Source organism: Heliangelus exortis, chromosome 3 (assembly GCF_036169615.1).
Source record: "Heliangelus exortis chromosome 3, bHelExo1.hap1, whole genome shotgun sequence".
Lineage (NCBI taxonomy): Eukaryota > Metazoa > Chordata > Aves > Apodiformes > Trochilidae > Heliangelus > Heliangelus exortis.
In genome coordinates, this window is record NC_092424.1 from 37,172,495 (window position 1) to 37,184,642 (window position 12,148).

Below are 12,148 nucleotides of genomic sequence, written 5' to 3' on the forward strand. Positions count from 1 at the left end.
AAGATAATGTAAGAGTAAGATAATGAGGCAAAGAGTGCATTTGAACTTAAATCTGGAACGTGCACCTATACCGATTTTATTTTGATTCTCTAAGGGCAGCCTAGCAAGACAGAGCTATCAGGTTTAATACTTGCCAGTGTACCAGAGCACATGTGGCTGCAAAGTGCTGAATCTCCTCCAAATGGCATGTGTGCAACAGAGCAGGGAGAGAGATGGCAGAGCCCAGCCATACTCCCAGTTTGACTCAAAGTTGGGTCCTTCTCTCCTGGCCCTGCTATCCAAGTTTGTCACCCAGTCTTGCAAAATGATTTAGGTTTGTTAAGAAAAACTGAAATGAAATTATCAAAACCACTAGCACGTTGCATAAGGCTTTCTCTCAGTGTGAGCTGCCAGTGCAGCACTTGATAATACACGATTCATCCAACAAAATCCAGATGTAAAACTTGGTGAGTTACCTAAACGCACAGCTCTCAGCAGTCTGAGCTACACAGGGCAGTGTGTCCATTCTGAGCAGCTCAAGGTAACACCCAGCACACACCTGGTTGGCACATTTTCCATTTATCACTGCTTGTAGTTTATCTCAATTGAAAGATAAGAGGAGAGAGAGAGGCCAAGACACACAGAAGTAATGTAATCATTATCCTAAAGCAGAAGCATATTGATAACCAACCAATACCAGTAGAGTAGAAAGGGAGAGATTGGCACACAAAAGGCTCAAACAATTGCACCACAAAGAGCAACACCAAACAGCTTCTGTAAACGATGTACCTGTTACAGGGAGGGTTCTCACCAGCAGAGGCCTCTGACCTTTTCTTGAGAAAAAAGCTGCCTTTCATTCCCCACCTGCATTAAGGTTAGGAGCTTGTTTGTCTTGCTTTGAAACCACCATCCACTTCTGAATTTAGTAGGATTTAAAATAAGGTATTTTATCCAATATGGACATGTAGAGCAAACAAAGCCAGATGTGCCTTTAAGAGAAAAATACATTATCGGTCTTAAAATGTTGAAATGAAGCCTGGAAGTACTCGAGGAACTCTACACTCTACCGAGGTTTTCAATAAATTTTTATGATTGAAGAGGGAGCAAAACCTATGAACAGCAAGATTCCTTTAAATTGAACACAAAAGGTCCAGGTAAGTACTGAAGCATTCCAGCCAAGGTTCAAATATTTTATTTTGTATTCATATAGTATGAAGGTTCTTATAGTTCCCACAACATATGATGTAGCATGCAGAGGAAAAACTAAACATTCAACATAAATCATTTCTCCCCACACAAACTAAAAAAAAAAAAAAAAAAACCAAAACAAAAAAACAAACAAAAAAACCACCTCATCCCTCCCCTTCCAGTCCCCCTAAGGAAATAACATTAGCACTAATTTCTATAATGCCAGCCAAGATATGCACAAGCAAGTAAGAGAAATTGAAAGCATTTGCTAAAATGTTTGTAACAAATACTTATGTACAAAAAATTCACAAAAGACTAGTTCCCCCTTGAAGCAGAGCACATGGCAGTTGACACTGGAACAGATACAACCACTGGCTGGGATTATAAGCCACGTCCTGATCCAGAGGAAGAAAAGTTACATGTAGTGGAGATTTTTTTTTTTTAACATTAACATTTACCAAAGTTTGGCAACATTATCTTTTAAATTATGCAAATTATGTAAACAAGAGGAACATGTCAAATCGATCTACATGCAAAACTTCATGTCATGCAAGGACACCAAGCACCTGGATTTCTCTCTCACAGACAGAGCCCATGATGTGCAGCACTCAGTTGAAGGAACAGCTATGGCAGACAGGTGCTCGACTGAAGTAGGTTCAGACAACCTGCACTTTCCACTGCTGATTATAAAACAATTTTTGTAATAGAAAAACTACTGTACAGGAAAGATGTACTGTCCTAAAAAATCTAGCAAATATTTTTTCTTCCAGCCAATAGTACCATTGCAGAAAAGGGAAGGGATGATATAAAGTTGTAAAACATGGCTCGCTACTTTTATATCACACAAATATATCAAGTTACCATCTGTTACAAATTATGATATGGATAAATCTAGAAAAGAAAAAAAAAATCTCCAGGCAAAGGACTGGAGAACCGCAAGAGGTATAAATTTAGATAGTGTGAAGTTTTCCTCCTCTATGGCATAGGTTAACAAGATTTTCCCCCCCTTTATGAATCCTATATACATATATATATATAAAATATTACCAGTTATTTATGCTACTTGTAGTAGTATTTAAATGCAGAGGGGAAACTATTATGATTGAAACAACAGAATTTTAAATGGCAAAAACATTTTGTAATCAAAGTACTGTATAAAATAAGTAGATGGGAATCCTGCACAGTTATATCTATCCTAAATTTGTTAAGCTAAGCACAGAGAAAATCATGAATGCATCTAACACCTTGAGCAGCCATATCTAAAACGAATCCAGAACAGCAGATTTGCCTTAACTTCAGGACAGCTGGAACTGCTCCGCATTCCTAGGTGATGAAATCTAGCAGCCATCAAAGCATTCTGCAGCTACTACATGCACGTGAGGGCTAGTTCTTGGCAGTAGCATTAAACTATATTCTCATACTAAGTAGAACTGTACTAAGTTATTTAGCAAAGAGACACAGTCCCTGGTAATATATTAACAGGTATAAATAAACTTAGTCTCCTGTGTTACAAAAAATGTAATTAAGGTGAATTAATAAGAAGCGATGCTTTGTCAGCCATTCAATATATAGAAACATCTGAACAGTCACAGGAACAGGAAAAGAGTTGACCTAACACGCAGTTAAAATTTTACATTCTTCTACTATATATATAAAACTGTGTGAAATAAAAGTAAGGATGTATGTCCGTATATTGAACTGTTAATATTCTGCTTGGCACTTTGTACTCTAGTTTTGTTTCTGAATCAAGTATATTAAATTAAAGCCCACCTAGCTACTACATATAGAAAGCTACATATATATCTATATATAAATACACACACACATATATATATATAGATAGATATTTCCTTGTTATAAAAGATGAAGAAAAATAAATTAAAAAGCCAACCCCTTCCCTTTCTCCACCACACTGATATGCTCTTTCCATCTTTGCTGTCCTTCAGACTTTAAAGTGCTACACCGAGTTATTGAGAGAATAAAAGTTCAATAACACTTAGTTGGCTTCATGAGGCTCATGTTGGAAAATGTGGCTTCACAGAGAAAAATACTTCCATTTAAATACACAGAGAGCATTGCTGGACGTCTTGAGCAGATCTTCAGAGATGGAGAAGAAAGCAAAAGTGTTGGGTGGTGCCCTACAGAGTCACACATCTACGACCATCTTTTTGTGGATATCTAGGCCTCCTACAACCTAGGAGAAAAATAAGTGTTCATAAATAGATGAGAACTGAAAGCCAGCAAGAGACAAACAAGACACTATGCAGAAGATGCATTCAGGCCTGTCATAATTACAGTCCTTCCCTGACTTCTCCAAACTAATTTACATTTCACAAGTTCTGTGCAATATTGTCCATGAATTATTTACGAACCAAGGTGATTATATTGTTACAATTTACACACTCAAAGGCCTGAAACAACAGTGTAAGTTAAACCACTTAGGCTCTCTCCCCATCTCTTAATCTGACCTTGTATTATGTTTCAGCATGTTACATGAAATGGTAACTTTACTTCTAAATCACCCTGTAAAACTGCGTCTTGACATGAAAAGCAAAGAACCTTAGGCAGGGCAGCAGGATTTATGACAAAAAAATGCAACCCCCCCAAAAATTGCAAGTGTTCAAAGGTGTACAATTGATGCAGAAGAGAAAGGAAAAGGAAAGGTGCGCTGCCAGAGAAACATTTTATAATGTGGAAACAAAATTCATAGGCCAAACAACAAACAAAATAGTATTTTTGTAGAAAGATGGCACCAAAAAGTTAAATGGTAAAATGCAAGAACAATCGAATAAGAGACTGTAGGAATGGAAGGTGTCTTTGTAGGTCAACAAAACCTGAAGAAATTAAAAGAATGGTAGAGGAAAATCAAACAGTACTGCAAGACAGAAGTTTGGACAGAAACCCAAGGACAAAAGAAGAGAAGGGACAGCATCATGTTCAGTGGATGGCTGGAAGACAGCTCAGTGAAAGAAACAGATTTTTCACAGGTGTTTGCAGGCTGCAAAAATCTAAAAAGCTAGAAACATAACTAAACTCTACCAAAAAAAATACACAGAAAATAGAATGCTTTTGCTTTAATAGTAGAGGGCAGCTTTCCAACTCCCCCCCTTCCCTTTTTTTTAGAATTTGCACTGATCGTGAGTATGGTGAAGTTATGTTTGAACTGAAGTTGTGAATTCCAAGAGTAGAAAACAGAAGCAGTGCTTGAGTGCCTATAAACTGAAACTGTGCTACCCAGATGTTCATTACACAGCCTTTAAAATTTGTGTAAATTAATATTTAAAAATGGCAAAAATGAGCAAGTTTGTGTCTTTTTTTCTTTCTTTCAGTGTTGCTTTTTGAGAGAAGATATTTAAAACTGTCAATTAATTAAACAAATATGTGACACTGGTGAAAATAAACCATTTCAAGCCTAAGTGCTACATTCAAGTATTCTACTCAGTAAAACCCTAAGTTTAAAAGGTGCCTTTCAACCGTTTGCCCTTCTTTAAGAGCAGCACTTAAGGGGTTTAGTCTCCCTGTCACTGACAAATCCCACTACCTTTGTAAAATCCCATGTTCAGCAGGTTGTGATTATCTCCCCAGCCTCTCTCCACACCCTGCAAAGACAAGCCTTTCTGAAGGGTGATTTGGAGAAGACACCTAGTTCAGAGAGTGAGAAATTAACCTCAAATTAACCTCTTTGGAAAACACCTCTCCCACGTACCACCACTGATAGTGACATTTTTTCAAAAGAGAGATCTGCTATGATATACTCTGGTTTTAGTTTTCAGGTGGTTTGAAGTGTTTTTTTCCCCTCCTTGGCACATTGTACATGCCTGCCCACCATGCTTTGGTTTTTTTTCACTCAGTATATTCTATTAAGCACCTAGAGACAATCAAAACAGCTGAAAGTGCTGTTTCTTTTTTAATCAAAAGTAACTGTTGAAAACAAGGAAAACCAGCCTCCTACAACAAGCTAGTCACTTGCAACTCATCTTTAAAGCTGCTAATTTCTACCAGCAGATGACCTTATGCCTTCATGCCAGGCTCGTATTTTTGTCTATATGCAAAAATAATTAGGAGTGGTCCCGTGCTTAGTATGTCATGAAATAACACAGAAATTAGTTTGTAAAAATTGCTGTGCAAGAATGAAGCAATCTTCTTCCAGGACTGCTCAATTCAATGGGAAAATCTGCATCTTGATGGTACTGATTCACAACTTGCTCACAGGCAATAAGACACATTGCTCTGTTGGAAGCCAGAGGATGATGATGCCATCTGTAACAAAGCTGTGTCATAGGGTGACTGTTGCCAGATCAGAAGAAACACTCTGCTGTTATAACCTTACCCTTTATACCGGTTACTATTGTTCCTCCTTTTTTTTTGTTTAAATTCAAAATTAGCAAAGTTTCCTTCAGAAATTACTTACAGCACAGAATTCTTCAAAGGATATTCTTCCATCACCATCCTTATCTGCATTAATAATGGTTTTATCTACAATTTGCTGTAACTGAGTGTCTTTGAGATTGTTCCCAACCATCATCTTCAGCACCTGGAAGAGTTCTCCATTTGAGATATAACCATCTTTGTCCATATCGTAAATGCGAAAAGCAACTGCAGAAGTAAAATATATACATATAGAAAACTTGTAGTAGCAAATGTGGTTGAAAAAGAGCAGTACACATTCATGTGCTCTGCATTAACAATGGGATGAAACAATACTGCACAAACAGAAAAAGACTGCATTTTATACAAGGTATCTAACTGCCTTTCCATTTCAATCTGAAAAACAGAACATGAGAAACAATAAAATGAATGGTGCTACTATAGAACTTACCAAAAAAACTCACTTCAGAAATGTCAGTTTGTTTTAGTACTAGTGGTAATAACTCTATAAACAAAATGGAAAATCTATGCAGTCCTCAAGGAAACAGATGAATCAAAATCTCACCTGGTTATTTTGTTTGCAAACACTTTGTCTTTAAGACTGAATTTAATTTTATAACATTTTGGTAAAGCACATTTCTTTTCTAAATCTGTATTATGTCTTAATTACTGAAAGCTATATCCATGACTGAACCTACCACTTCACCACTCCAAAAGCTTGGGTCACGCTGCATTCCTGACATGCAGTTCTCAAACAACAATTCAGTGCTGTTCTACTGTAGCAGCAAGAAATTTCATGTTATTCTTATGCTTCCATAAAGCAAAGCACACTGCTGCACAGTTCTGTGAACCAAGTTTCCTTTTTTTTTTTTTACATAGGAAGCACGCAAGATACTCAGAAGACAGCCCCCTCAAACATTCTATGCAGAAAAGAGTAGATGGCAAATTCTTCACATGAATTACAATGTGTGCAGATAACTTAGAATCTACTTTTGATTTCTGACTTTTTCAAAGGATTTAGATTTGTTGTTTTTGCCACGTTAACAAACAAAATTATATTTCTGAGAATTAGAAAAAAACAAAGGAAAATGAAAATACTTACACCTCAACTTCTGCTCCTTATCTCCTTTGACACTGAACTGAGAGACTCCTTCTATAAATTCTGAAGAATACAAGAAAGCATTTAAAAAAAAGTGTATTTTTAAATAAATCTAAGGAATCAACATTCAGAAGTTTTCCAAAATTATAGAGATAACAAGTATCCTAAAATCTCGAAAATATTGCTTACTTTGTGACACCCAAGTGTCCATATACTTTGCCCCTTCAAGATTCTTTAGTGGGAAGTATTTCAAATACAATCTTATGCTCATTGAACAGACTTGTTCACATCAGTATTTAAATGGTATTTTGTTCCTAGACTTTCATCAGAACCAGATATAAAACCTCACTGAGATCTCTACTAGAGCTTCAGTAGGAATTCCAATTGTGCAGCTCCTCTCAAAATGGCTTTCACAACTTAAAGCAAGGATTATATGAAAACTGCCCTGGAACATATTCCTAAAATTATTTTTCTCTAAGCAATAGGATAAAAAGCAAATTTACATTGTTTAACACTGAAGCCATTTAATCCCAGGAGCAAAGTCTTTGAGTTGGCAGGAAAAAAACCAACCAAAACACAAACCACTCCCTGGGATGTGATCTGTCTGGATGAGATACTGTAACTTTTCTTGGTAGAGCTTTTGGTGGTAAAAATAACAGTGCAAAAACTGCAGCTGAACTATAGAATAGAAAGGATACAGAAGTACAGCAGTATAACATTAGGTTGAAAGGTCTAGTACAGTTTCAAAATGTTTTATGAAATTAATTCGATGTCTATTATTTAGCAATAAAATGCTAGAATGATAACTTGAGTTGTACTATTATGTTTATGAAAGATTTATTTAAATTTAGGTTCTGTCAACAAAAGAATGCAAGTCTCCTCCCACTGGCAATTTTACTTTTCATGGAATCAGAGTGGTTTGCATTGGAAGGGACCTTTACAGATCATTGCATCCAACCTCCTGCCATTGGCAGGGACACCTCCCCTAGAAGAGGTTGCTCAAAGCCTCACCCAGCCCTGACTTCAAATGTAACAATCACAGGGCTCCCATAACTCCTCTGGTCAACCTGTTCTAGTGTTCACCATCCTCACTGTAAAAAAAAATTTGTCCAATCTAAATCTACCCTGTTTCAGTTTGAAAATCTTTTGAGCTTCACTGTGAGACGAAATAAATTAAATTAATCAAACTTGACCAGGTAACAGTAGGGTTCATTTCCATGCACTGTAACAGCATCACTTGACTCTGAAAAATTCACTTTGACAACTTCCTATTCCCACCCAAAAAGAACAGCTCTTTGTAATTATATTAATCATAGTTCAATGTCACATACAATGCAACATCACCTTTCACCACTGCCTGGTTTTCACAACAATTACATACAGCAGTTACTCTTTTGGAAACCGATACCAAGAAAAAAAGGCTCAAAAACTCAACATTTCTCTAATTGCACTGTAGTTCTTCCTATACAAAACCTTTGGAGTTCTAAAGGTTGGCAGCTTTTGTATGTCAACATTTTTCTAATGAATCATTTAGATTGACAGAATATTTTAACTTTCTCAAAAAAAAAAAAAAAAAAAAAAAAATAATCAAGAACTGATTAACCTTTTCTAGCCATGAGCAGTAAGATAGTAGCTATTATCTTTAACAGAAATTAGAGATTATCACTTCTAGTTGTCAGTGCCTGTTCTAACAAACTATGAATGAAGATTTTTAACCTTTTAATAATGAATGTATAAGTCTAAAATTTTGGAGGAATGTACTGAAATAAAACCTGTTTGGTTTCATTTTTACTATCTACTTAAAATCACAAAACAAATCCTGTGAAGGAAGTACCAATAGAAAATCTGGACCAGCTTCACATAACATTTGAATAAATAAAACTTAAGCACAGACACACAACTTCTGTAGTCTTGCCACACTCTTTTTATACTCTCTTCAGTGTAAGAATATTCTTTGGATAGCACCACTATTAAGAGTCTGAATTACTGTATTTTAATAAGAGATACTTAATGAGTAATCCTAAATCTGTATGACCTGGAAAGCTATTACTAAGCTATCTGCTCTTTTAGTCATTTAATTCAGGAGTGCATTGCTTTCATGTGCCAGAGAAACTAGTTTGACTGGTATTCAGCTTCACTATGAATTAGGCACTTCTATTATGATTAACAACTCCTCTTTATCCCTCCTTTCTTGACTGAAGCAAAATTTGGAACGCAAGGCTCCAGGAACTGAGATAAAATACCACCACCTGTCACAAAGGTCCATGCCTTACCTTTGAAGTCCACCTCTCCATTTCCATCTGTGTCAAATATATCTATTACTCGCTGTACTAATGGGTTCTGTTGCAATTCAGGTAAAGACATGAACTCTTCCACGCTCAAAGAACCAGAGTTGTCCAAATCAAGTTTCTTAAATCTCTTTCCTAGTCGTTTTATCTCATCAGCATCAACTGGAAAGAAAAAAACCACACATACCCATGCTCAGAAATGCTTCAGCAAACCCTCTGCCAGTTAAACACATAACATTTCACTGCTTTCCTCACAGAGTTTCTCCTACATTCTTACAACTATTAAACATGGCAGATTATAAAAAATAACATCAAATTCTCAAGATTAACACAAGCCCTTTCATTTTAGTTTAAATAAGTCTTACCTTTTTTCCTCCCTGCACCAGCCATAATACAGTTAGCTTTGTGACTCATGGAATGCCACATGCTGACACAACATTTTTAAGGATTGAGGGTACTTAGCTAGTTCTTCAGACAGCTCTCAGAAATACCAGGTATGAAGAAATTAAAGAGACCGAAGTTTTTCTTTGAAAGAGCTAGAATTACCTTTACACTAGATAGTCAGTCAGAAAGACAATTATATTGGGAAACATTCGCAAAACCAGTGCTTCTTCAGCACACCAAACATAGGTATGCACCCCAGGAACTCTCCAAGTTAAGCAGGTTAACACTCCCAATTCTTGGCCAGTTATCACTCACCTACTCATAATATCACCCACACAAACCTAAGAATTGCTTTCTCCATCTCTGACTGACATCCCTGTAGGCACAGCCTGCAGACTTTTCCCCCCCCCCCCCCCCCATAAATTAAAGCAGATTTAAGTTCTGCAGCAGTATCACTTTATCTGTTCTCATTAAATTTAAAGAGAGTATCAATAAAAAGCATATACACTGCTTTTACACCTCTGATTTTGCCAGGAACAGACTAAAACTCAGAATCCATAAACGCCATTAAAAAATCTTGTACTATATTACAGCTGAAATCCTGAAAAGTTTTCCCTCTGTAACAACCTGAAAATTCCCCATCAGAAGCTTAATTTACGAGACAAATGTTAGTTCACTAATTGCTCACCATTTTTGGGTATGAAGGAGGAACTGAGGCTCCTAGGAAGCCCTAGAAAGCAGCCAGCATACAGTGAGCCACAGCAAACGTATCTTACAGAACCTGAAGCTTTCAAACTCTGCATGCCATTTTCTTTCCTAACATGAACAGTCTCCTCTACATTTCTTAGCTCCATTTATTATGTTTGCTCCAATATTGACAGAAATTGTGTCTGAACTTCTGCAAGGCAATAATACCACCTGATCCACTTTATATCACATTAATACCTTCTTAGGCTTTTGTAAAAGTGGGGTATAAAAACAGCACTTAGTCTTTCCAGTAGGTAAGGTGAGCCAAAATGCAGAGCGTTATGTTTGGAAATTGCAGCAGAACCAGAGACCTGATCCTCTACCACAGCAGTAGTAAATTTTCACTCATTTTCTTGATACCCTAGTCCAAAGAAGCACCCAGACAGAAATCCAGAGGTACAAACAACTGCAGTATTTCAGGATGAAATGCAGACAGTACATCAGAAGTCCAGAAGCACAAGGTGATTTTTCTTTCAAGACTTACTTTGCCTGATTAGTAAACTCTTACGTTCTGCAACTGGTTACTGAGAGTAAGTGCAACTACAGAAGCAGAAGGCAAAAAAGGGTTGATACTTCCAGAATAATATTCCCTTTGTTTCGCTAGCAAGTGACAGACCTGATTCTATCAGGTCAGACCTCTAGGGCTATAAAAACAAGGCTAAACAACATCTGGAGAGGATTCTAGTATTTTCCTCAGTTTCCAACATACAAATGGGTATTTCAATTAACTAGGCTTTGACAACAATGCAGCTGTATTCTTTTTCCCATCAGTTTCTCTGGAAACTTAGAACATGACTGAAGGTGTCAAGAGCACATCACTGTCAGCACAGCTACACAGAAAACCCTCTGGATCACACAAAACCCACGTCACCCTATGGTAAAGCTATATATAGAGAACACTCAAGAGATTAAAAGAGGATTTTATTAGAAGAGAATGGCAAAGCACAGCTCCACTGGCAATTACCTCAAATAGTTGCTTATGGGTTCTGCCAGCACAAAATGCTGTTTGTCACCCAGTACACTAAAGTTATTTGCTTGCTTCTGTCCACTGAAACTCCTCGGTTTCCATTTTCCTCAAAATCTTAAAACTGTAAATGGAGTCAGTCAGGCTTTGAACGGCAGACACTCTCTACCCTCACTTTGGGCCCTTGCTGACCTGAAGTTATTGAACTTACTACAGTTTAACACAAAGTCAGCACCTTGGCAAGATGTTAACATGGGAATCTTATCTTTATTGCAATGCAAGCTCCATTCCAGACTTGCAACACACATAGGAGGAGTTAATATCCAAAAAAAATCCTCACAGCATAAACATTTAAAAATAAATAAGGAAAAAACCCACAAGTGTAGGTTGTCACACTGAATATGTAACCACGTTTTCCAATAAAAAAATGAAGGCATGAGTACACATAACTTATACCTGTACTACAATAATACAAGGACTTGTTCAGCCCTGACATCAGTCTGTCTCTAATTTTATTAACCATGTTTAAAACGATGTCCTGGTCCAACTACAACTTTCCTGCTTCCTTAACCTGGGCTCAGAAATCACATCATCTTTTCAAGTAACTGCCATTATTTTAAGGCAATTGTCTCACAAATTACCTCGTTTTGAAATCAAAAGTTTGCAATCGCATCTAGAATTCATGCTGGTAAACCCTGAAATATGTTCTGTGAGGGCTACTATTAGAACTATTTCCTACTAGAAAATGCAAGAAAAAGAAAAGACACATGCATTATTTATTTCTTTAAAAACACCACTTCACTTTAAAACAACTAAGGGGCAATTTCCAAGTATTATCTACAGTGTATAGGAATACCTCTTTGTCCTCTTACCACAGGAGTGAAATCTTGCTTCCAACAGAAAGACTAGCATCAACTAAAATTTAAATACTAAAGCCTCTTAAGCAACCTAAAATACTTCATAGTTTCACATAAGTCACACTGCAAAAAAAATGAAAGAATCAAACATGGCTGGATCTCATCTCACTTGATAAGGCTCACTTAAACTGTGTTAATAAATTCCAAGTTTTAACACATTTTTAATTTACACTTAAGAACACCCTAAGTTTCGTAAGACATTTATACAAATCAA

The 12,148-nt window shown here is 36.7% G+C and overlaps 1 protein-coding gene across 3 annotated transcripts in view; it reads right to left on the reverse strand.

Annotated features, from left to right (window-relative positions):
• Positions 1-1,155: 1,155 nt before the first annotated feature.
• The window catches only part of PPP3R1 (protein phosphatase 3 regulatory subunit B, alpha), a 41,390-nt gene continuing 30,397 nt past the window's right edge, over positions 1,156-12,148 (reverse strand). For all 3 annotated transcript variants that reach the window (XM_071740217.1, XM_071740219.1, XM_071740218.1), the window contains 4 exons: positions 8,908-9,084; positions 6,638-6,697; positions 5,579-5,763; positions 1,156-3,361 (listed from right to left, as the gene is read on the reverse strand). In XM_071740217.1, coding sequence (XP_071596318.1) covers positions 3,314-3,361; positions 5,579-5,763; positions 6,638-6,697; positions 8,908-9,084 — 470 coding nt within the window. In that variant the 3' untranslated portion in view covers positions 1,156-3,313. The remainder of the gene's footprint in view (positions 3,362-5,578; positions 5,764-6,637; positions 6,698-8,907; positions 9,085-12,148) is intronic.